At 49.7% G+C, this 21,276-nt stretch overlaps 1 protein-coding gene across 1 annotated transcript; it reads right to left on the minus strand.

Annotated features, from left to right (window-relative positions):
• Positions 1-284: 284 nt before the first annotated feature.
• SF1 (splicing factor 1) lies at positions 285-21,232 on the minus strand. The gene is given in 13 exon segments (XM_075569770.1): positions 285-1,571; positions 3,141-3,200; positions 3,203-3,289; positions 4,391-4,577; positions 5,322-5,514; positions 6,660-6,767; positions 6,862-6,977; positions 7,165-7,348; positions 8,385-8,474; positions 9,815-9,967; positions 15,912-15,987; positions 17,967-18,092; positions 21,078-21,232. Coding segments are annotated over 13 exon segments (1,698 nt in total). The 5' UTR covers positions 21,082-21,232; the 3' UTR covers positions 285-1,257.
• Positions 21,233-21,276: the final 44 nt, after the last annotated feature.

Here is a 21,276-nt window from a genome sequence, read left to right on the forward strand (position 1 = left end):
AAGGCCCATCTCATACAACCCTATTTGACAAAGTCCTGGCTGTCATCTGTTCAGTTCAAGTCAATCCAGTTTAAAAGAAAATGTGATATATAAGCTCCAGGGGAAGAGGAAGGAGGGAGGTATGGAAGGAAGGGGGGGGGGGGAGAGAAGCGTGTCACTGTCAGGCTGCAGGGAGGGAGGGGAGAGAGAGAAGAGAGGAGAGAAGCTCCCTCCTGTCACTGTCTGGCTACAGGCAGGAGGAGACAGGCTCCCTCCTATGTCATACTTAGAGAGAGACACACACATAAAAAAAACAATCCTTTTAATATGACACAAGCCCTTGTTACAGGGTAACCAGACAAAGCAGGCAGAAGTTGGGCAAGCGGGCAAAAGATTTGTCCACCCGTACCTAAATCCTATACAAGCCGCCGCCTAGAGGCAACCTACAAGGCAAGCGGCAATCATTGACAGAAATCTGCCCCCACCCACAATGTGTCCCCTTCATGTCAGGGTGCGGGGGTTGGAGGGGCGAAGGGAGAGATGCATATCATCTTTACCCGCTCTACCCCTTTGAGGGGGAAACTCACAGGGGCAATGAGGCTCTCCAGAATGAATGACGATGGGTTCCTCCAGTGTCTATACAAGGAGTTTAGGGGGGGGGGGGGAGAAGTAATGAAACAAGAAGCAACCTGTGAGACTAGAGGAATGTGGGGTGGGTTTATGGGTAATAGCAGAGATAAGAGGGGAGGATACTCCCCCGTGTGTGATTATGTCTCTAAGGTCAGGTAACGAGTCTGATGGCCAAAGAAGTGGGACTTGTGAGCGTTAATATGAAGGAGACTGGCTGGGCATGGCATGGAACTGAGCACCGTCCTGCAGTGGAGGGAAGGGGACACGGCCCCCTTCCCCTGGGATAGAGACCATTCCCACTCTCCATTTCTGGGGGGAGAAGGAATCTCGGCTTTGTGGTAGGTCGGGAGAAGGTACTCCCAATTGGAGAGGGGGGAGAAAGATTAGCGCCCTTGAAATGTGGGGCGCAGAGGAAGTTCTGTCCACCTTCCCTCCCGTTGTAGTATAAGGGGGGTAACAATAGCCCCATATTTCTCAGTTGTGGGCGGAAGGTGGGAGATAAATGATGAAGTGGGGAGGACACTCCCCTTGGTTGTGGTGGAGAGAGCAAGGAGAGAATATTTTACCCCATCCAAGTTTCAGTGGGTGAGTTTAAGACAAATGTACCCCCTTTGTTCAGGATCAGGGAGAGGGATTTCTTTCTCCCCCTCAGTTTTGTGGTGGCGGGGGAGGAGGGGCAGGGGGCATGGAGAAATGGGACATACCCATCCCCATCATGGTAACAAAGTTGGAAGGGTCGAGGGGGGGAGGTGGAGGGGGAGGAGGGGCATAGAGAAGGCTGGAGGTGCCCAGCGGAGGAGGGGGTGGGGGAGGAGGGGCACTCAGCGGTAGAGGAGGTTGGATGCCAGGCGGGGGGGCCACCAGGGAGCCAGTCTGGATCTGTGCGGCGGAGTTAGAGGAAGCGGCGCCCCCCCCTTGCTGCTGCCATGGAGGAAGAGAGCCCGAGCCAGAGGTTTGGGAATCTGTGGGGACAAAGAGCGTGTTAAACTCAAGAAAGTGGGGTGGTGGAAGAGAGAAGAAGAGCGGAGGGGGGTGGGTGGAGGAGGAGAGTGGGGGTGGGTGGAGGAGGAGGAGAGAGTGGGGGGGGGGGTGGAGGAGGAGAGTGGGGGGGGGGGGTGGAGGAGGAGAGAGTGGGGGGGGGTGGAGGAGGAGAGAGTGGGGGGGGGTGGAGGAGGAGAGAGTGGGGGGGTGGAGGAGGAGAGAGTGGGGGGGTGGAGGGGGGGTGGAGGAGGAGAGAGTTGGGGGGTGGAGGAGGAGAGAGTGGGGGGGTGGAGGAGAGAGTGGGGGGGGTGGAGGAGAGAGTGGGGGGGGTGGAGGAGAGAGTGGGGGGGGTGGAGGAGAGAGTGGGGGGGGTGGAGGAGAGAGTGGGGGGGGTGGAGGAGAGAGTGGGGGGGGGGTGGAGGAGAGAGTGGGGGGGTGGAGGAGAGAGTGGGGGGGGTGGAGGAGGAGAGAGTGGGGGGGTGGAGGAGGAGAGAGTGGGGGGGGTGGAGGAGGAGAGAGTGGGGGGGGGTGGAGGAGGAGAGAGTGGGGGGGTGGAGGGGGGGTGGAGGAGGAGAGAGTGGGGGGGTGGAGGAGGAGAGAGTGGGGGGGTGGAGGGGGGGTGGAGGAGGAGAGAGTGGGGGGGGTGGAGGAGGAGAGAGTGGGGGGGTGGAGGAGAGAGTGGGGGGGGTGGAGGAGGAGAGAGTGGGGGGGGGTGGAGGAGAGAGTGGGGGGGGTGGAGGAGAGAGTGGGGGGGGTGGAGGAGAGAGTGGGGGGGGTGGAGGAGAGAGTGGGGGGGTGGAGGAGAGAGTGGGGGGGGTGGAGGAGGAGAGAGTGGGGGGGGTGGAGGAGGAGAGAGTGGGGGGGGTGGAGGAGGAGAGAGTGGGGGGGTGGAGGAGGAGAGAGTGGGGGGTGGAGGAGGAGAGAGTGGGGGGGGTGGTGGAGGAGAGAGTGGGGGGGTGGTGGAGGAGAGAGTGGGGGGGGTGGTGGAGAGAGTGGGGGGGTGGAGGAGAGAGTGGAGGAGAGAGTGGGGGGGTGGAGGAGAGTGGGGGGGGTGGAGGAGAGAGTGGGGGGGTGGAGGAGAGAGTGGGGGGTGGAGGAGAGTGGGGGGTGGAGGAGAGTGGGGGAATGGAGGGAGAGTGGGGGGAATGGAGGGAGTGTGGGGGGAATGGAGGGAGTGTGGGGGGGAATGGAGGGAGAGTGGGGGGAATGGAGGGTGAGTGGGGGGAATGGAGGGTGAGTGGGGGAATGGAGGGTGAGTGGGGGGAATGGAGGGTGAGTGGGGGGAATGGAGGGTGAGTGGGGGGAATGGAGGGTGAGTGGGGGGGATGGAGGGAGAGTGGGGGGGATGGAGGGAGAGTGGGGGGGGTGGAGGGAGAGTGGGGGGGGTGGAGGGAGAGTGGGGGGGGGGGGGGAGAGAGAGGGAGGTTGGAGAAAAACACAAAGAATTGCACTCCCACCCATTCCATGACTACACCTCCCTCCCCCCTCCCTTATTCATCCCTCCTTCTCCCCCCCTCCCCAGACATGTAAATAAAAGGGTCCTTACTCACTCTGTTGCCAGGGAAGGGGTCCTCCAGGCTGGGCTCCCTGCTGCTGCTTGCCAGGGATGCAGAGAGGGGGCTGGGGGAGGGGCCGGGGCCACTGGGGGTGGCGGGGGGTGGAGGGGGCATTAGGCCCATGGGGTGAGAGTGCAGGAGTCCTGATAGGGAGGAAGAGAATGACTAATTCAGCCATAGAGCTCGGGGGGTGAGGAGGGAGAGCTGGGGGCAAAGGGCACGCATGGGGTGGCCGGGGGGTTACACGATTAGAAAAGCCGGCGGCAGAGGGGGAGCGGGACTGACAGCCGGGGGGGAGCGGGACTGACAGCCGGGAGGGGGGGGGACGGGACTGACAGCCGGGGGGGGGGGGGGGGAGCGGGACGGACAGCCGGGGGGGCAGCGGGACAGACAGCCGGGGGGGAGAGGGACAGACAGCCGGGGGGGGAGAGGGACAGACAGCCGGGGGGGGGAGAGGGACAGACAGCCGGGGGGGGGAGAGGGACAGACAGCCGGGGGGGGGAGAGGGACAGACAGCCGGGGGGGGGGGAGAGGGACAGACAGCCGGGGGGAGGGAGCGGGACAGACAGCCGGGGGGGGGGGGGGGAGCGGGACAGACAGCCGGGGGGGGGGGGGGAGCGGGACAGACAGCCGGGGGGGGGGGGAGAGCGGGACAGACAGCCGGGGGGGGGGGGGAGAGCGGGACAGACAGCCGGGGGGGGGGGGAGAGCGGGACAGACAGCCGGGGGGGAGCGGGACAGACAGCCGGGGGGGAGCGGGACAGACAGCCGGGGGGGAGCGGGACAGACAGCCGGGGGGGAGCGGGACAGACAGCCGGGGGGGAGCGGGACAGACAGCCGGGGGGGAGCGGGACAGACAGCCGGGGGGGGAGCGGGACAGACAGCCGGGGGGGAGCGGGACAGACAGCCGGGGGGGAGCGGGACAGACAGCCGGGGGGGAGCGGGACAGACAGCCGGGGGGGAGCGGGACAGACAGCCGGGGGGGAGCGGGACAGACAGCCGGGGGGGAGCGGGACAGACAGCCGGGGGGGAGCGGGACAGACAGCCGGGGGGGGAGCGGGACAGACAGCCGGGGGGGAGCGGGACAGACAGCCGGGGGGGAGCGGGACAGACAGCCGGGGGGGAGCGGGACAGACAGCCGGGGGGGAGCGGGACAGACAGCCGGGGGGGAGCGGGACAGACAGCCGGGGGGGAGCGGGACAGACAGCCGGGGGGGAGCGGGACAGACAGCCGGGGGATACTCACCCATGTGGTGGTGGGCAGGGGGGTGGCCCCCCTGGTGGTGTGGCTGCATCCAGTGGTGATGCCCACCCCCAAGGTTGTGCTGGATGTGGTGGCCGCCACCACCCCCTCCCATGTGGTGAGGGAAGGAGTGGGGGGCGCTATGGAGCGCTGGGAAGGGACGATCAGACGTCATCCAGGGCGGGCGGTTCTGAGGAGTGAGGAAGCGACACATTTGTGACGGTGACAGACGGAAGGGAGCTACAAGTGTCTCTTCCCTGCAGTGTGATTGGGTGGGGAGAGGGGGGAGGAGACCATGGGGCAGATTAATCAGGCCCCATTACCGGTAAGCCCACCCAATGAGAGTTACCACTGTACTGTTTACGCCAGCCCGTAACTGTGCTGGTGAATCTGCCTTTAAGTCCCATAAGTCCCTGCTACATACGACCATTTCTCCTCTGCTACAATTATATGGTGGCCTCACAAAACCTCATTCATTCGGCCCACAGTTTGACCCTATAAAAAGCCCACATCTCCCCAAAGAAATCCTTTTGAGGTCACATACCATTCTTTGAGAACCTATAAAAGATATTTTCATGGCGATCTTATGAAAGTCTATCTTACACCTCAAGAGTAAGGTAACTGCTACGGGTGAGATATAGGGCCATCTTCAGGGTGGTCGACTAGAAGCTCAACAAGCCCTGGGAAGGCAACTGTAGGACGGATTGTTTAGGGCCTTGGATAAATCAAGGGGAGATTTTAGAAAGCGTTATATTGTACTGTACTCCAGGGGGTATCTATAAAGCCATTTATAGGATTCAGTCTGACTGAGCCACTAATTGAGCCAGATGTGCTTAAGAAGGGATATCCTAAAAACCTGGCCTGTTTGCGGCCCTCGAGGACTGGAGTTGTGCAGGCCTGCTTTAGGGTAACTAGGTTTCACGGCGCTTCTCACCTGTGGCGGCTGGTTTCCTGCCAGCCCAGAGGGTCGCATTCCCCCCTGCATAGGATTGTGGGACGGGCCGCTGGAATGTACCATAGACGAAGGGACAGGGGCCTCCCCCAGCTCCGCCATGAGAGACAGGTACTCCTTATCCATCCTCGCCTTGTCCTGCGCAGACTGCGGCTCTCCGGGACGCACAGGGATACTGCAGAGAGGGGGATGGGTAAGATGGACAGCCTCGCTCTGATCTCTTCCTTCGGAGGTGACACGCATGTCCCATCGGGTCTGTTCTTACTACATATATGATCATTTCTCCTCTCTGGAACACGAGGTGTCGACATCAAAGCTTAACCCTATAAAGTGCCACCCACTCGTCTCATTCCCCGAGTGATTGGTCAAACAATGGTCTGGAACACCATATACAAGGAGATACCTCACACCCGCAGCTCCTCCAACATCGGAGACTTCCCCCATGACATTAACATAAGAGGACCAGTGATCGAGCAGAGACCACTACAAAATGCTATCCCGCTGCAAGGAAACCATGTAGACCCAAGGGAGACGAGCGAGACCGTTACATAAAGTGGTCCCTAATATTAGGATTAAAGAATTTAGACCCGTGATCGAGATTAAGAAAGTCCCTAATCTGGCAAACACAGAATGCAAAGCGGTTACACCGGGAGGAGAGACACCCCGGCAGGAGAGTCCCCAATCCCACTACTGTAACAGGCAGACCTGAAATAGAGGCAGCAGACCTCTTCTGTATAGAAGTGCTTAATACAACAATGACGTGATATAGACCTGAGACAGAGGGACCATTATATACAGTGCGCCCTAATCCAGGGGCGCGCGGCGGGTACAGAGGCCCTGCGCTCTTCCCCAAAGCATGACAAATAAACGCTGGGGAGCACACAAGGCCTCGAACGTACTTACATTGGCTTCGCGTCGCCATGGCAACGCGCGGCAAATAACACCGGTTCCTAGGTACGGGGGGGAGGGGCAGCGCAAGCACTGGGAATGAGAAGACAGGGAGGGCGCATCCCTGCCCTAATTACCAATGACAATGTAGACCTGTGACAGAGGGACCATTATATAAAGTATACTCTAGTGTGCCAATCGCGACGATGTAGACAGAGTACAATTGCATGAAGTAGGAATAGAGGCAGCAGACCTCTTCTGTATAGAAGTGCTCCCCAACACTACAATGAAACATTGCAGACCCCACATATTGAGATGGGGAGAGACCATCACAAAGTAATCCCAACTCCAGCTCGGATACAGAGCGGCGTACAATCCCGACGCTGAAGCAGCGCTGAGCACACGGGGAGCGGGGGGAACCCCCTGGCTCACCTGGTGAACTTGCAGTCGGAGGCGATGTGCCCGGCGCCCCCGCACTTGGTACACAGGGTGGTGTTTGTGATGCTGCGAGTCTCGGAGCTTTGCCAGGGGCGGAGGATCCTGGGAGGAACACAGACAAGGAGGTGGTTAGTGCCGGGGACATTAACCCTTCGGGGAGAGGGAGCGAATAAGCAGGGGTTACCACGGCTCTCACCTGTTGTCGTCCTCGCGCAGGGTCCCGTTGAGCCTCGCCAGCTCCCGCAGCTGCATCTTACGCAGGTCGTTCTGATCCTCGGGAGTCTCTATGCCCTGCTTCAAGATGTTCCGGATCTGGGGTGGAGAGGACGGGTCAGAAACATCTTAAATACCCTCCGAAACCCTCCGACCGTTGAGTCAGAGAACCCCGGCACGACGGTCATAGAGTTTGCGCCAGTTTTAGAGGACCCCTAAAACCCACATACGAGTATCACCGCCCCGTTCAGATGGGGTAAGAAGTGAGATCCTTGGTCCTGGTTACCTGTTCCACGGCCTTCTTGACGTTCTCCATGGTGTTGGCTGTTACCAGGGCATGGAGAGGCTCATCCTCCCCTGGCAGCATCTGTCCATCCTTCCTGCCCACCTTCCCCTCCTTCACTGAGCCCTTGCCCCGGATCATGATCTTGGCGTTACACTCCTTCTCTATGTTCTTCAGCGTGTTCCCCCTGCAAGACACGGGGGTTAGGGAAAGATGTGCCCCCCAACTCTAAGGGACATACTAAGCCCTTCCATGCCAAGGTACTTGCCCTGTGTATGGCCAAAGGAATTAGGATTTATTTGCACAACAATTTTAAAATAATGATGTGCCCATTTTGTGGTGTACCCTAGTAACCCTTACACTATCCCAGCATGTTACTGTTATTGGGGTGTACCCTAGTAACCCTCGCACTATCCCAGCATGTTACTCTTATTGGGGTGTACCCTAGTAACCCTCGCACTATCCCAGCATGTTACTGTTATTGGGGTGTACCCTAGTAACCCTCGCACTATCCCGGCATGTTACTGTTATTGGGGTGTAGCCTAGTAGCCCTCGCACTATCCCAGCATGTTACTGTTATTGGGGTGTACCCTAGTAACCCTCGCACTATCCCGGCATGTTACTGTTATTGGGGTGTAGCCTAGTAGCCCTCGCACTATCCCAGCATGTTACTGTTATTGGGGTGTACCCTAGTAACCCTCGCACTATCCCAGCATGTTACTGTTATTGGGGTGTACCCTAGTAACCCTCGCACTATCCCAGCATGTTACTGTTATTGGGGTGTACCCTAGTAACCCTCGCACTATCCCAGCATGTTACTGTTATTGGGGTGTACCCTAGTAACCGTCGCACTATCCCAGCATGTTACTGTTATTGGGGTGTACCCTAGTAACCCTCGCACTATCCCAGCCGGTTACTGTTATTGGGGTGAGTTGTGGTGTACCCTAGTAACCCGCACACTTGGGAGTTACAATACCATCTAACAGGTGACCATCTTCTCCTCCAATGTTGTACAGTGGGGATCATGGCGATGGGATAGCCAGAATGATGTTATAATGGGGGAGGGACTCCACATCGCCCAAATCTCCCGGGGAGGGTAGGTTGGGGGGTGATGTAGGTCCAGGCACCAAACACTAACCACAACATTAAATTAAGTGTAGGTTCCCTCAGTAAACCCAGGAGTAATTACTATCATTTGCCCCACCAGAGGTGCTCGTTCCTACCTGGGCCCGATAAGTAACCCTACAAAGTTGATCTCTGGGTATTCATCCTGAGGGATCATAACCTTGTCGCTGACGCGGGTGGCAGGTGGCCTAGAAGAAAGCAGGGGTAAGAACGGAGAAATGGAAAGGGGAGAGGGAAGGAGGAGGAGCGCGCAACGAGGAGGAGAGGGGGAGAGCGCGCAACGAGGAGGAGAGCGCGCAACGAGGGGGAGAGCGCGCAACGAGGAGGAGAGGGGGGGAGAGCGTAACGAGGAGGAGAGGGGGGGAGAGCGTAACGAGGAGGAGAGCGTAACGAGGAGGAGAGGGGGGAGCGTAACGAGGAGGAGAGGGGGAGAGCGTAACGAGGAGGAGAGGGGGAGAGGGGGAGAGCGTAACGAGGAGGAGAGGGGGAGAGCGTAACGAGGAGGAGAGGGGGAGAGCGTAACGAGGAGGAGAGGGGGAGAGCGTAACGAGGAGGAGAGGGGGAGAGCGTAACGAGGAGGAGAGGGGGAGAGCGTAACGAGGAGGAGAGGGGGAGAGCGTAACGAGGAGGAGAGGGGGAGAGCGTAACGAGGAGGAGAGGGGGAGAGCGTAACGAGGAGGAGAGGGGGAGAGCGTAACGAGGAGGAGAGGGGGAGAGCGTAACGAGGAGGAGAGGGGGAGAGCGTAACGAGGAGGAGAGGGGGAGAGCGTAACGAGGAGGAGAGGGGGAGAGCGTAACGAGGAGGAGAGGGGGAGAGCGTAACGAGGAGGAGAGGGGGAGAGCGTAACGAGGAGGAGAGGGGGAGAGCGTAACGAGGAGGAGAGGGGGAGAGCGTAACGAGGAGGAGAGGGGGAGAGCGTAACGAGGAGGAGAGGGGGAGAGCGTAACGAGGAGGAGAGGGGGAGAGCGTAACGAGGAGGAGAGGGGGAGAGCGTAACGAGGAGGAGAGGGGGAGAGCGTAACGAGGAGGAGAGGGGGAGAGCGTAACGAGGAGGAGAGGGGGAGAGCGTAACGAGGAGGAGAGGGGGAGAGCGTAACGAGGAGGAGAGGGGGAGAGCGTAACGAGGAGGAGAGGGGGAGAGCGTAACGAGGAGGAGAGGGGGAGAGCGTAACGAGGAGAGGGGGAGAGCGTAACGAGGAGGAGCACGTAACGAGGAGGAGCACGTAACGAGGAGAGGGGGAGCACGTAACGAGGAGGAGAGGGGGAGAGCATAACGAGGAGGGGGGCGTGAGCGTAAGAAGGGGAGGGGGGAGACCTAAGGAGGAATGAGAGGAGGAAGAGGATATCATCCAGATAGGAGATGGGAGATTATTTGAAGAGAAGAGGATGAGGGGAGTTTGGAGAGGGGGGGTAGACCAAGCAGAGAGAGAGAGAGAGAGGGAGAGAAAGACAGAGAGGGAGAGAAAGACAGAGAGGGAGACAGCTGTGGAGAGAGCAGAATATCAGACAGAAAGCCCCTTAAATTACTTGTAGTCTGCAGGCGGTTTGAAGTCGGGGTTCAGTCCCACCATCTCCGTGATGAGGTTGTGACGCTCCTCTTCCAGCTTTTTGCGTGTCCTGAATTCACGTGTGTTCAGCCGCTTTCCCTCGCTGTTATAGATGGGCTCCGGAGAGGGGGACCTGAGGGAGGGAGAAACTCGCGCGTTAGCAACCCCGAAACAGAGCCCAAAAACAGCAAGAGTCCAGCTGAGCTGCATACATTGGATTTTTTTTTTTTTTTAAAGAAAAGACACCTCTCCCTACAGAAAAGCCTTGTGTACCTGCTCATGCTGGATATTAAATGGATGCCGTTTTGGGTGGAAAAACGGCCGGTTTCAACCTTCGAAAAAATTAAAAAGTGCACTTTCTATAATCTCACATTGTAGAATTTGCAAAAAACGGTTATCCGTGGAAACATACCCTATATAAAGGTTTGTTGCGGTAATCCTTCACCCCCCATATGTTAACAAAACAAGCTTCCCTCGCGAAGAAGTTTTACACCGTTTTCTGACTAACAACTTGGCTATTTCTTCTTTTCAGAAAAAAAAAAAATGTAAAAACCAGGTGAGCAAAAATGGAAAGATTTGACGGTAATATAAAGAGAGAAAGAAAAAGTAATTCTCATGGAAATGGATTCTATTGAAATTGGGAACTGTAACAGCAATCCCGTTTGTTGGGGGGGGGGGGGAGAGATACTTACTATAGACGCTCCAGGAATCCCGCAGTATTCCACTACTCCACACTCTCCGAAAGACGCTGAACCCCCTGATGGAGCTGACTTTCTATTAGTACGGGCGGCCATATTTGTGGTCGTCAGGAAACGACAAAACCTTTAACGCCATTTTTACAGGCGGAACCCCTCAATCCTTTTAAGGTAAAGTTATTCTCCGGGGATAATGGCTATAAAGACTTTAGAAACAGCAACAATTTCCATTGCAGAAACACTTTAAATCACGTTTTACGGCATTATTTTACCTTTCCCTACAGTTTCTTTTTGCCAGGGAAAAAGGTCAACGGGAACGCAGTCGCTGCAGGGCCGGGGAGGGGCGCGAAACGCACAGTCGCTGCAGGGCTGGGGAGGGGCGCGAAACGCACAGTCGCTGCAGGGCAGGGGAGGGCGCGAAACGCAGTCCCTGCAGGGCCGGGGAGCGCGAAACGCACAGCTGCTGCAGGGACGGGGAGAACGCACAGCCGCTGAACCAGATTAGAGCCGGACTCAGCCTTTGCAGCAGAAAAAAACTCCCGTTTTCACCCTTTTTTTTACCGACTTAAATTTCCCATTTCTGCACAGAATGTAAATGTCCCCCGTCACCTGGTTTTTAGCAACAAAAAAAAAGGGAGAAAATCTTGCCCTCCTACAAGACATGGACTCGTTATAAATTGCCTCTTCTGCCGCCACAAACGGCTCTTTACCAAACCTATTACAATTCCCGTCTAAAAAATCCTATATATTTCAATCCCTGACCAACCTAGAGAATCATTGAAAACAGCGGCCCCTTTTCAGTGTGGTCAACTGCTACCATGCGCGGAACCATATAATGGAGTATCGCAAAACCCTATAAACACCCCAAATGTGGAGGGGACACGCTCAGAGAAGGGGCCCGACTAGGGCACAAACTCCCTTTCGTGCTAGTAAAGAGAAAGTCAGCGGGTTAAAGCTGCAAAATGTGGTTAAATACTCGGACGAGAACGCAATTTATTTGAGGTCTGCTTTGAGAAAAGAAAAGCCAACATTAGGGTTATTGAAACACTTTAGCTTCTGATAAACATTTTCTTTTTAAATGGGGGAGGGGGGGGGGGCAGATTGCTTAAAAACCTGTTTAAAAAGGTGTAAAGGTTATTAACCATTCAAAAAAGAAAAGGGTTAACCTCTCTAAAATAGTCTTTCCCCAGCAAAATATTGGTTAATGACACATTAGGTGCGGAGAGAAAGAGGGTGAGGTTATGGATATATATATATAAAATCAGATTTAATCTCGATTCTCCCCCTCCCCGCCATTTCTCTGGCATGAAATGCTTTAAGGTTACTGAATGCACTTTGCGCATAAATTCAATTTATGCTCTTTTTTTTGACGCTAGAAAAGTGTTAGAAACAGTTAAACGGAAAGGCTGTTGAAGACACGTTTGGGAGAAACGGGAGCGTTAACGGTAAAATAAAGTGGTTATTCGTTAATAGGATCCAGTCTGTTAAGGACTGGCGCTGTATCGTATAACTGGACCTGCATCTTCTTTCCGGTCACACTGATACTATAACGTTGCAGTGAATTATTAAGGCCAGCAGAGGCCATGTTTGAAACCCTATAGCCACCCCGCTAAATGATGGTACCTGGATGTGCTCTCCCACCCTGCAATACACACTTACAATGCTGCCAAAAGAAATAAACATGGATATTTCCAGGCTGATGTTGCTGTGCAATACAGACAAATAAATATATTAAATACATGTATTCATAGCGTTCCTGGCTTTCTAGTGTGGACTCTACAAAATGATAATAAATAAGATATACAGGTTGTGTATTTTCTGCTAACATGCAACAGGTTAAAATGTAATTTGTGTCACAAGACCGATTGTCCCCCAGAGGTTTATAACCAGCAGACAAATACAAAATGTCCATACAATAGATGTATATATGTGTACATATGTATATAAATATTGTATATGTACTAGTAAGGAAACCTATTAACACTTACAGTGTATAGCTATATTGGTGTCTATATGGGCATATGTAAAAGTATAAATATCAATATATATCTACATACACCTACAAAAGTATATGTAAACACCTAGTTCTATAAACAGATTATTTATATGAATATATATTGTATTATATATATATATATATATATATATATAATATTCAATATATACGCTATTCTGTGTTTTTCTAATCTAATGCAAAACATTATGTAACTGGACTTTGTCCTAAAAATACATTTAATATATAACTCCAGGCAGATCTACATATCCCGATGTATAAAATGATTTCTTTCCTTCTGCCCGCCAGCACAATAGCCGATGGTCAGTGGCACACCGAATATGCCGTCATCCTTCATTCACAGGTGTATACATCAAATATTTATAAGCAAATTGGATAAATATATACACACCTTTATGTAACTATGTGACTACTACACATGGTCCTGTTTTATACATAACATGCACATCATGTTCTTACACTGTGATGTTTAGGGGGGAAATTAAACAGATTGTGTGTGTGTGTGTGTGTGTGTGTGTGTGTGTGTGTGTGTGTGTGTGTGTGTGTGTGTGTGTGTGTGTGTGTGTGTGTGTGTGTGTGTGTGTGTGTGTGTGTGTGTGTGTGTGTGTGTGTGTGTGTGTACCTTCATTCTGTAGCCACGTTCTGACCACAAAAGCCCATGTGGGGACGGGTACAAGAATGGGAATCCACCCGTAGTGGGGTAGGCTCTTATGATACCCCTTGTTAAAATAGCCCGTCATGAATAAAACCATTAAAATCAACTCATTATTCAATCAGAAAAGGTACATCGCTGTGCTCCGAGGCAGCCACATTGGATTTTGCAACATCGCAGCAGCCAGAGGCTACGTGCAGAGACTCCTCTTCTAACGGCCCAGGAAGTGCAGAGGCCAGAGAGAATCCCATGTGATGTAAAAGCCAAGATGATGCATCCATAGCCCCTTCCCGGGCGCCAATGCGGAGAGATTAACAGGATGGAGCCGCGACTTCCAGACCTAAGCACTCAGAAAACTGCTTTCACATATTACTGGGGGTCTTCCGATAATTCCCCAAGCAGGGGCCTTATTACCCCCCCAACGCTTTAACACTAGGTTCTGGTAGGTGTGCTTTAGGAAAGTAAAAACAAATTATAATCCAGGGGGGTTTTATCATAAAAGGATTTTTGTAGGCGCAAAAAAATATGATATATTATACATATATATGCAGTAAAAAGGTGTCATTTCCCAAAATGACAAAGTATTCCCAAATATGTTCTAGATTCAGAACAGGGGGGACCCCCCGTTATCGCTCTCGCCATCCTATGCAAAATGGGAATAGGTTACTTAAAGTATTAAACATGATATTTATGGGGTTGCTTTAGCGATGGTGGAACAGAATTATAGTTTTTGGAAGTTAATATTTAGAGACGTCTGAAAAATATTCAGTTGGTCTTTATTTTACATGTAAATTTTTTAATATTTTTTTCCAACTTCATTTTATTTGCAGTTTTCAAATGGGATACAGAAAATAAAAAGGCCAGCGTTTATAATACTAGTTAACTTGTTAGTAATCGGTGAAATTATGTTGCATGTCTCTCCTTTCAAATATTTATGTGATTTTTTTAAACCAATACAAGAAAAATAATCTAAGATGATCTGTAAAGGTTTTCCATGTAAAATCTCAATTTGAAATTTTTCATTTACTAATAAAAAAATAATAATAATAATACGGTCTTCTGTTAAATAATCTCTAGATTTGTTTCCCTACAGCATTCAGTGTATTTTTTTATCCCAATAATTCGTATTTCTAGATGTTACTCGAACAAAAAGGGCCTAGATTCCATTCCCCACCGCCCCTCAAGAGTTCTAGATATCTTGAATTAACACTTTCCAGCACGCTCAAACCCCACCAATGTGTGTGCGTCAAAAGGAGTGCTACTAGGCGTGGCAAATGTATACAACAAAAGACAGGGGAGCCCAATGCTACATCCAATTGACAAAACATATATGGTAATAAGTATAAAGTTAAATATTTTAATAATAATATTTTCTTGGTCATTTAGTTAAACCCTTTGGCCAAAGCGTCATAAGCCTGCATACCAACGTCAAGGTATAACCAAATATGCAGGTCCTACACTACACTGTGAACCTTTCCTTTTACCTCTGTATGAGGCTAAACAACCACAGTGGGTCCTGTACGTACAGCAAAATGAAAAGGCCTCCCAAGTTAAAAAGGGGGGAGGGGTGAGCTCTGGGAGGAGGGGCACCTACCTCCAAACAACGGTTGCCAGTCAGAAACTGAATTAACACACATTCCAAGCTCGCTCAAACCCCACAAAATATATATATATATGAAGAAAATATTATTGAAGTATTTAACTTTATACTAATTACCATATGTTTTGTCAATTGGATGTAGCATTGGGCTCCCCCGTCTTTTGTTGTATTCTAGATATCGTGCCCTCATTCTAGATGTCCCACATCCCACAACATTTCCAGAATACTCCTGAGCATAATGTTCTAGCTTTCTTTGCACTGAAATATTCACTACATACCCCCATGTAACAAGGATGTGCCTGCTAAAAAACATCTGACTCATTTGATATTTAGATTTCTAGAGTTGTCCCCCATGAGCATTTCTGAATTTCCATCATTTCTCATTTTCTTTGCAATAAAATTAACATCTCAGCCAGATCATTTTAGATTTTCAGGAAGAATGTTTTTGAATATTTAAACTCATCCCGCTAGATTAGGTTTCCTTTTTCATTCCAGTTTTAGCTTTTTTCCCCATTAAATAAGGTATGCAGAGACCACTTGTTTGGGAAAATGTCGGATGACCCCACTAATCTAGAAAAAAAAAAAAGCCAGATGTGAAGAACTAGTTTCCTGAACCCCTTAACCAGTGTCTGGACGCCCCGCTTCACACCACCACAATTCCTAAAGCAGCAATCCCGCCTGGGATCTTACCTGAAACAGGGGTCCCCCGACGCTGATACGCAGTCCCTCGTTGTCCAGGTACCCCCAATTTAATTTTTTTGTGAAGGTTGACCAAACAAAAATGGCAGCGCACTGCAAACATGAAAGGGTGGCAAACGGAAACCAGCAACGTCATGCTTTTCCGTTGGCCACCAGCGCAACACTGAAACCCAGAAGCCATATTGTTTCACCTATCGGCCCAACGGACCCATGGTCCATCACAGGCTTGAATAAGGGGTACCCGGAGATCGGGGGACAACCAATGAGCTTGGGAGACCTCATGATTCAGGTAAAAAAAAAAAAAAAAACTATTTGCAGGCGGGTTTGCTAATTTAAGCGATTCTTAACGAGCCCAAGAGAAGATTAAAGCGTTACTGTCAGCCGATACACGCGAGTGGAGGGGGAGGGGTTCCCAACCTGTCTTCTGGGTTAGGGGGGATTCCGAGGTCTCCCGTGCGAAGCTTGCGAGTCAGATCCTCAATTTGCAGTTGAACTGGAAGAAAGCAGGTTAGAAAAAAAACAAAAAAAAGGAACGGGAAAAAATTGTTACAAACCCAAAAAGGAGAAAAAAATTAAACCCAAACAATTACGCATCATTAATATACAGATCATCGGGAGAGAGAATGAGTTAACATTTCATTGGTTAACTGCAGCGAATGTAAGACTGGCAAAGGGTTAAATGGTGGCAGTGGGAAGTGGGGTTTGGTTAACCTGTTAAACACCTTTTATGGACGTTGTCCTGATACAACAACCTGTGCAGGGTCTAAAATGGCCTAACTGGGGTCAGCAACATGCTAAATCCCCTAAAAGAAGGGCCCCGAGACAGTGGGATCGCTAACTGAAAATGACATTCAGTCTGACCTTTAAAGGTAAAGTTTGCAAAGGGCTCTGGGACACTTAACGTCAGGCAGAAGTCCTATCCTTCAGAAACCGGCTTTGGTAAAGGTTTAACCCTTTTCTGACAGCACATTTGAAGTATGATTACGGCCTGCCAAGGTTTATCTCTACCTTCACTTGTTGGAGTAAGAAACCTTGTCGGTGCTAGTCCGTCCCATCACACACTGGGCTGGTCATTGAAGCAAGACTGCATTGCCAACGATTCTGGGAAGTTCAACAACATCTTTTTCCCCACGTTAAGGTCAGGGGTTGTAATTAGGACTAGCTCGTTACATATGGCATATGTTGCCAGAACAAGAAACCTATTATTCCTATTAAAGGGACAATTAACTTCCATCAATAGGGTCATGGGACCTTTTTTTGTTAATTTAGGTGAACCAAAGTATTTCACTTGAACTGTAATTACAACTAAAATTAATGTAGTTTAACACAAATAACCAATTAAATAAATACATAAAGCATTTATGTAAAATGTGAAACAAGCTACTATTGATTAATGCAATTGAGAAATACAAAATGTATTTCATTGGTAAGCAGTAATTCCCTTGTAATTGAATATAATTAATGTAATATTCACTGCAAAAAGAGTTTTAAAAAGTGTTTTTCATTGTATAACCCCATTTATTTTACTGTAACCATCTATTGTTATAGCTGTGCCTAGGACATACTTGGAAAGGAGAGGTAACAATGTATTACTTTCTGGTAAAACATTTTTATAAATAAATTAAATTAAAACCCAACAATTATATACATCAAATCGTCAAGTTAAAGTTGAATTTTAATATGGTATTAATGAATTTTAAGGTAAATTATATGTAACGGAACAAGTGATACATTCCATGAGCAAGAGTCTAATTAATCAAAGAAAAACATTTCAAATTGAATTAGTAAAAGTACATTACGTTTTATACTTGCAACAACCCATTAAAAAGGTCATGCAATGGGAGGAATTAATGAACGTAAAACCTACTACACGAAAACGCCCGTTTAATTAACAAGTTTAACGTAACAGTAAACAAAATAAGGTTTACGTGCGCATTTCTGCAAAATAATCTTAAATACACAATGAATTGCAAGAATTTGAAATGAACACGTAAAATTAATTCCAATAGTCATTTTCAACGGCACAATGTCAAAATGCCAAAAGCAGCAAAAATTGGTCTTAAATTTTACGAAGTGTTAATAGCGACTTAATCTCCCGCAAAGTTTAACGAGTCAAGGGTTACGGACGGAGATAATTCAATTTATTAGACGCCTAGTCCAGGTGGAATTTGAGCGGTTTATAGAACAGGGCGTGTGAAGTCCGTTTCCTAAACACGCAAATTCAAAATTCATTTACTGAAACGGAATTAAAGCCGTTTCCTAAACCACATTAAAATCTTTGACAAAATGCAATTCCGTGAGATTTCAGAGCCCCGTTAATATAAACGGTTTCATTAGCAGGTAAAAATAATTGAAAAACTGTATTAGGACATTCAAATACCAATTTAAAATCCTGTTCGTCTAAATACACATTTTTAATAAATGGGGACAGTAGGTGAAGGAGGTCGGGACAGTGTGAAGAGTGGAAATTACCTATATATGCTCTCTCCTGCTCACGACTGAGCCCGGGGGGGATTACAGTTGGCATCCCTGGGATGATGGTCTTCTGGTCGGGGGTCTCATCATTCCAGCGACTGCGCTTACGTTTCCGGGAGAAATCTGAGGGGACAGACAGGTGCTGATCACAGACAGTTCCCACACTCACAATAATTCAATGGTGATCAGGAAAAAGCAGAATATATGTTGCCTATATATGCAAGGTAACCCTTGCCTTACACACAGCAACATCTTAAATAATATCAATCTGATCATTTATAGTCATATACTGTATCCCAATGATGAAACCACAAGGGAGGAGGGGCGCGCAAGCGAGTATATATCTACAAAAACAGAAATGTCAGGCGCAACATCCAAAGTGACAACATATAGTACAGTGTGTTTGTGTATATCTATACAGGCAGTCCTCGGTTATCCGACACAAGGCGTTACTCAAAATGGCGTTGGATAGCGAAACGTTGTAAAGCGAAACGCGTTTTCCCATAGGAACACTGTTTAAATGAAAGGTTCCTTTCCTGAAGGCATTTTTAACACTAAAATACACCAAATATTGTACTCAGGCAATAAGATACGCAGCACACACAAATTATATAGTGTATATACTGTATTATACATGTAATAACATAATAAATAATATATAGTATAATATTATATAGTATAATAATATATTATATATATGCTCTTCTGACACTTTGCAACGTTGTTTATGTGTATGTGTGTATTTCACATACACAAACAACGTTGCAAAGCGTCGTAAGAGCGTTGGATAAGCCATTTTGGCGTTGTAAAAATGAATATAGGTATGCATTACATAGCGTTGGATAAGCCATTCGTTGTAAAGCGAAGCCTTGTAAAACGAGGACTGCCTGTATATCTATCTATACACACACGCATACATACATATACCAGTGTGTATATACATATAGCAAATCGAAATTACTGTATGCTCATTTGCACGTCTTAGACAGGTCTGCAACCCCGCCTTTCACCATTATCACCCAGCACACAGCACTTCCACTGCAGCAAGGGATTCTGGGAAATGACATGCAAATGAGCACACAGTGCCACCTTTTGCTTCAAATCCATTTTGACATGGACCCCTATGAGCTTATGCTTGCTGCATTGCACAGCTTTTCAGCACAGCCTGGGTTAAGATGCATAGCCAGCAAACCCACCCACAGACAGCTGTTCCGACCTTAATGAATGGGTCTCCTCAGTGTGGGGTTGGCTATACTGGCTTTGCAAAATGGAGCAGGGATCGGTTTCACCACACTTAGTAAAGTTATGGTGGGTAAAAAAAGTGACAAAAACCCTCCACAGTAAAGCATATAGCAAATGGAAATATTACTGTATGCTCATTTGCATGTCTTAGGCTGCGCTTATAGCGCCGGCGACGCGACGTTGCCCGAAAACAAATGTATTGCCGCCATCGCGTGCGCTTATAGTATGCGCGACAAGACGAAGCAACAGCAGCGACGCGAAATTTGGTAGCCAGTCAAATTTGATATTTCAGAGGTGGTCGCCACATGTGAGCCTCTGAACCAATCAATGACCTGGTCGCCCGCGACATAGCAGCAAAACGAATTACAACTTTCGCTAGCGGCGATGGATGACGTCACCCGTTGCGCGCACTATAAGCGCGGCCTTAGACAGGCATGCAACCCTGCCTTTCACCATTATCGTCCAGCACACAGCGCTTCCACTGCAGCAAGGGATTCTGGGAAATGACATGCACACGTATATACACACACACACACACACACACACACACACACACACACAGAGTAAAGAAGTCGGGGCACACAACAGTAATAATGCAAGATATTACTAAACTGTACTATGCAGTAGGGCAGGAGTGCATAGGGCAGGGGTGCGCAAAGTGGGGGGCGCGGGCGGTTGCAGAGGCCCCGCGCTCTTCCCCAAGGCATTTCATTTAATGCAGTGGGATCGCGTGAGGCCTCTGTAACTCAACGGGATTCAGAAGCGTTGTAGCGCATCGTCATGGCAATGCAGCGCGGGACCACGTGACATGACCCGTCGCCATAGCAACACAGCAAGGGGTCACGGCGTGACGTCACATGACCCCGCTGCGTCATTGGACACAGGAAACCAAGGTGGGGGGGGGGGCACAGCGTAAATAGTTTGCACACCCCTGTAGGGCACCGCAGGCGGTACAATAACCGTCCTGGCGCTCCGTGGCACCACGCTTCCACGCCCAGCGTCCCGCTCCCGGAGTAACGCCCCACTGGGTGGTCCAGACAGAGCCAGGACAGTTATTGTACTGTTTGCCATGAGATATAGATCTACAGTGATCTATATCTATATACAGAAACAGCTCGAGAAAGGACCTTGTTAGACGGAAACGTTGATCTGGAGCATGCTGCTTGCCTGGTGTGTCATTAAGTTACTATTCTTCATTTGAGAGTGCTGCGGACGTGTGCGCACACACACACACACACACACACACACACACACACACACACACACACACACACACACACACACACACACACACACACCTTCCTATTCTCACTTCCATGTCCCACATTATACAGCAGAATGACATATACATCTATATTCTGCCCAGCCCTTGCACCGATTATACATAACCATCACCGTACAATATCATTCTATATTAATACACAATGTCAGCCTCAACACACTACTACACAGTGCAAAGGTAGTGTGTATAGCATGTTTAATTATATACATTAAGTACACATACAATCCCCCTATGTACATATAGAGAAATAGTGTGTGTGTATACATGATATATACACACACACACACACACCAAAGTCAAATCGTATTAAAATATTCGATTGTAAGCTCTTCGGGACAGGGACTCCTATTCCTGTCAGATCTGAACCACTTCTTACCATGTTGTGCTATATAAATGTCACGTGTATTACTGCTGTGAGGCGCTATATAGAGATGTACATAAACATATATACATATTTATGTGCTCAACACTTCTACATGTTATATACAGAAAATGTACATAATCTTTATAACAAACCCTGGTAACGTATATAGTACACAGGTATATGTTCAATTAAATTAACACAAATGAGGCCTACTCCTCACCCATCACGTGGCCTCGCTCGGTGACGTCACTACGCACTTCCTCCTCCCTTTTTCTCCCACTTTGGGACGACTGAGCCCAAAGGTGCAGAGTACCGGCTTTTATAACCTAGGAGGCCCAGCCCCTTTGAAAGCAAAGACGACGGTGATTGGCGGGAATGGAGCAAAGGAAAAATATGATTGGATAAAGGCAGTGTCAGTC

The sequence above is a fragment of the Ascaphus truei genome, chromosome 14 (genome assembly GCF_040206685.1).
Source record: "Ascaphus truei isolate aAscTru1 chromosome 14, aAscTru1.hap1, whole genome shotgun sequence".
NCBI classification, from domain to species: Eukaryota; Metazoa; Chordata; class Amphibia; order Anura; family Ascaphidae; genus Ascaphus; species Ascaphus truei.